Source organism: Morone saxatilis, unplaced genomic scaffold (genome assembly GCF_004916995.1).
Source record: "Morone saxatilis isolate NCDOM2014 unplaced genomic scaffold, NCSU_SB_2.0 Contig16, whole genome shotgun sequence".
Classification (NCBI taxonomy): Eukaryota; Metazoa; Chordata; class Actinopteri; family Moronidae; genus Morone; species Morone saxatilis.
Genome location: NW_023339718.1, coordinates 24,333,996 through 24,338,416, shown reverse-complemented (window position 1 = coordinate 24,338,416; position 4,421 = coordinate 24,333,996). Strand labels below are relative to the sequence as shown.

The window sequence follows — 4,421 nt, the reverse complement described above, 5'->3', positions numbered from 1 at the left end:
ACGGCCGTATGGCCCGGTTTGTGAGTCCGGACGACTTAAATCCGATTGAGATGCTGCAGCATGACCTTAAACAGGCTGTTCATGCTTGAAAACCCTCCAATGTGGCTGAATTAAAACAACTGCAAAGAAGAGTGGGCCAAAATTCCTCCACAGCGATGTGAAAGACTCATTGCCAGTTATTGCAAACGCTTGATTGCAGTTGTGGGCAATTACTTTTTCAACATAGGGCCAGGTAGGTTTGGTAGCTTTTTCCCCATAATAATTAAAATCATCATTTAAAAAACTGCATTTTATTTACTCGGGTTATCTTTGTCTAATATAAACATTTGTTTGATGATCTGAAACATTTACGTGTGACAAATATGCAAACAAATAAGAAATCAGAAAGGGGGCAATTACTTTTTCACAGCACTGTATATACACTAATAGATTGTGAATACTGATGCATTTTACTGTTGTAGTCGGTCGAGGTGGAGGTAGTTTTTACTACTTCATGTACAGTCACAGTGACAGTTTAGTACTCTGGTTCCTAACAAAAGGTGTCTTCCCCATCCAATGGGCCACAACATAAACCTGGTCATGTGACTATAAATAGGGTAGGAAAGAAGCAAAAACACAGTTCTGCAACACAAATGTTTGCTCATTTTTGGACTTTTCTCTGATCTCTGGATAATTTTACCTCTTTGGGCCTTGAGAAGTTATTTAATCACTCTTTGGTGTCAACAGCAAGCAACTCTTAGATCTAAAATGTCCTTAAAACAGTGTCTGTTTTACTGGTTTAATCTTTAACAATATATTGTTTTTATAAGCTTATTATACATGTTTTAATGTAAAATCTCGAATTGGTAAAGTGATTAGTAATTATAGCTGACACATGTAGTGGAGTAAGAAGTATAATATCCCTCTGATATGGAGTGGAGTATATAAAGCAGGATAAAATGGAAATACTCAAGTACAAATACCTCAAAATTGTGTTCTGCATCTAGCTGGCCAGTGGGTTAGACTGCAGTGCCTCACAGTAAATTACTGTCATAAAGAACATTACATTAAAATGATTAGCAGGACTAATTAAGTCTAACCCTTTGTGCATGCTGAAATCTGTAAAATATCTTTAGAGTGTGGTACCCCTGCATATATCTAACTAATGCGAGTGCTACAAAAAGAGAAGTAATACACACAGTTTTCTTCCTGGTTATTGATTTTCAATTGGAAACGGAGGCAATCTACCTTAAGAGCAGGGTCCATCTACTTCATCTCCATTTACTGCTCACAACCCTCCATAAAGCACTGGCTGATACATTTGGCTTGGCTCCCAGAGCCAATGTCAGCCTGTCTACCTTCGCTGCTGCAGTAATGAAGATAAGAATGAGTAGCAGACTTTGTACAAAAGGTTTCTGTTATCATCCCGTAAAAAAAGACATAATCTGGAATTGCTAGCATAATATCAGTCATCACAAGACATTGGAGAGACGGGACACTTTGCACTTCGATAGATCCCAGTGACTTCTAATAGTTCCAACAAGTGACACTGTGCAAAGGCACATGGATCCAGGAAAAAGCCTATGGTGTGTGTTCCAGCCGGTTTTACAGTAAGAATAGCTTTTGAAGCTAGCAATTATTCTGTTAAAATACTCATATACAAAGATAAATGTCATTTCTTGTTATTTGTAGTATGGTGTGACAATTTAACTAATTGTAACTAACCCTGAGTAAAAAATTAAATCAACCAGGCCTATTCATATTCCACTGGAGGAGACAGAGTGAGTCCCACTGGACACCTGCAGCTTTCCTCCTGTCATTAAGAATCCCACTTAAATTGCATTAACCAAACTTAACACTACAACAGCAAAGATAGCTTTAATTAAGTCTACACAGTTAGCTTGGGGCTAAAGGAGCTTTTGTGTGCTGAGCTGAGCTGAGCTGGGCCACGCTGTCCTAAATCATAGCAAAAAAAGGGGGGGGGTGGTAGAGGGGAGAGGCAGATCATATGAAAGGGACTCTGGCGTGCTAATGGGATCACACTCCTGATGTTTTGGAGTCATATTCAATAATGTGATTTAGGGTGTAAAAATTCAACAAACAGAGGGAATTGGGCAGACTGTGGTGGTGCAAACTGAACATTATTCTGAAAATGTTCCTGGAGATGAAAGTGGTGCAGGGGAGGAGATGGAGCAAACATGACTTCAGAGACAAAACACGGGGGTTTGTAAGTGGGGTGATGAAGCCTGAGGATCACTCATCTTTACTTTTAATGGCCTGACAAGGCTCTTCCAGCATTTTTAGCAGCTGCTGGAACACAAATGAAACCCGACCACTTCAACAAACAAAAAGCAGACCAAAGTTCTGTCTGTGAGTAGATCATTTATTTAGTTCCCTGGTGGAATATACAACCCCTCCGGCCAAAACCAAATGTATTAACTTGTGCTTTCTTAGATATTAAAAGACAACTGTGTTATGAAGTGTGGGGAATATTGATGTACCACGCTGGATGTCTCCCTTGTTTAAATGTGTGTCTGAGCTTGGCAATCCCATTCAAAGTGGCCACAACACAACTTTGCTAATTTGGATAAAATTTAAAATTTGTTCATCTGCCACAGTCACCATTACATTTAAACACTGTGGTGAGTAGTGACATTTTTATAAATATTATAATGCTAAAGATAAATATCCTTTTAATGGCTCACTTTATTCCAAATGAACCACAATGCTCTCAACATGCCTCAACATGTTTTTCAACTGCATTTGGAATGACAATGTCTCTGTATAGAAATGTACCTGTTTACATGGTTAAGATAGCAATTCAAATAGCTAGGCATTAAATGTATAATTATATGACACATACATACATATATAACAGAACATAATTTAGTATGTGATTCATTTTAATCATAATATGACTGATTCGGTTCTGATTTGGTTCAGTGGCCAACAAAAGCGCCTTTCAGGCTGCTCCTATTTCCTGTCGGCAAAACTACTCACCCACATTATCGTCCCTTTAACTGCATCCAACGCCCTGCACCACCGTGCTGTATGCTAGCCACCGGTCCGATACCAAATAACGTTAACTTACATATATTAATACCCTAGTATATTGTTTTATTAGTAGAATGCCAATCATTTTTGAATTAACAACAGATTACAATTCAGCAGAATGCACGGTGATTGAAGTGGTAATCTATTTCTTGTAAGCTAACCATTCACCAGCTAGCTTAGCTAGTATCCAGAGAATTCCATACAGAATCCCATTAGATAAACAGGCAATTTAAGATTGCCTTGATACACAACAAATACACAACGTTTTAACCCAAATCTATATCTCGTTTTCCAGTTATTATAGTCTTAAGGTAAATACGGCATCCGTCCCATCCAACACACGGCAATTCATTTCAATAAAATCACAGGTATACCCCTTCTTACACTGTATCGCTATGTAGCTGGGAGTTCGCTACAGTTTGAGGCGAGTCCGTTTATTAACATTAAAATTATAATCAAAAGAGTGGTGGTCACTGTTTGGGATATATGCCGAATTGTAGAGTAGATTGTATAGATTGCAAATATACCTGAAGTTATGTTCTAAAACATGTATAGGTATGTGTGTTTGTCTGCAGATGGTACACGCAGGTGTCTCATATGAAGTTTGGAGAGACGATGCTATTAGGTGGTCCGCTTCTACTAACGTTACAATGAGCAGGCAGTGTTGCAGCTCAGACGAGCTTACTATGGTACATGGAAAGCTGGTCAATAAACGCACCATAAACTTACCGAGAAGAGCATTGAGTAGATATTTAAGGTAAATTTGATGAAGTAGTAGAAGTGGTTGGTTTTCCTCAGTTCAGAGTAGGACGGCATGACTGCTTGTATTAGGAAAGCTAGCTAACAAGCTAGCTAGCTATCCTTCGTTTAGTTGAGGCGATATAAAAAAAATAGTATAAATTAAAAATAAGATAGTGTTTATGAAATGAAAAACGCCTTTAAGAGAGCTAGCTGATTTTTAAATATGTAGCGGCCCTCATTTCTCACATACTATTGTGGGCAGCCGCCACCGAAACAAAACCACTTCCTTACGGCCGGCCAGTCCACGCTTTGTTTTGACTACATTCTTAAAGGGGCAGTGCACACATCCTCATTATTTTATTTAGCTGCTACAGTTCATGTGTAACATCATTTTGTGTCTAGTTTCAACTAATGCCAAGTGCATTACGTCGACTTTTTCAATGTTTATGAAACATTAAAAACTGTAAAAGTGTAAACTATTTAAATATTAAAAAACAGCCTGCATTTTGAGCCTGAGGTCAGAAGTGCTACATCAGTCTCCCTGTAGTAGCAAAACATGAATATGAACAAAGCCAGTGGCTTGTTAAAAGAAATGGAATTGTTGTTGCATTACTTTTCTCTTTATGTGTAGTGACTGAAAAAAAAAA

At 38.2% G+C, this 4,421-nt stretch overlaps 1 protein-coding gene across 1 annotated transcript in view; it reads right to left on the bottom strand.

The window, feature by feature from the left end:
* Positions 1-4,068, bottom strand: part of zgc:110329 (uncharacterized protein LOC550500 homolog) — a 16,721-nt gene extending 12,653 nt beyond the window's left edge. The window contains exon 1 of the mRNA XM_035659224.1: positions 3,763-4,068. Within this exon, the coding sequence (XP_035515117.1) occupies positions 3,763-3,849 (87 nt within the window). The 5' untranslated portion in view covers positions 3,850-4,068. The remainder of the gene's footprint in view (positions 1-3,762) is intronic.
* Between the last annotated feature and the right edge of the window lie 353 nt (positions 4,069-4,421).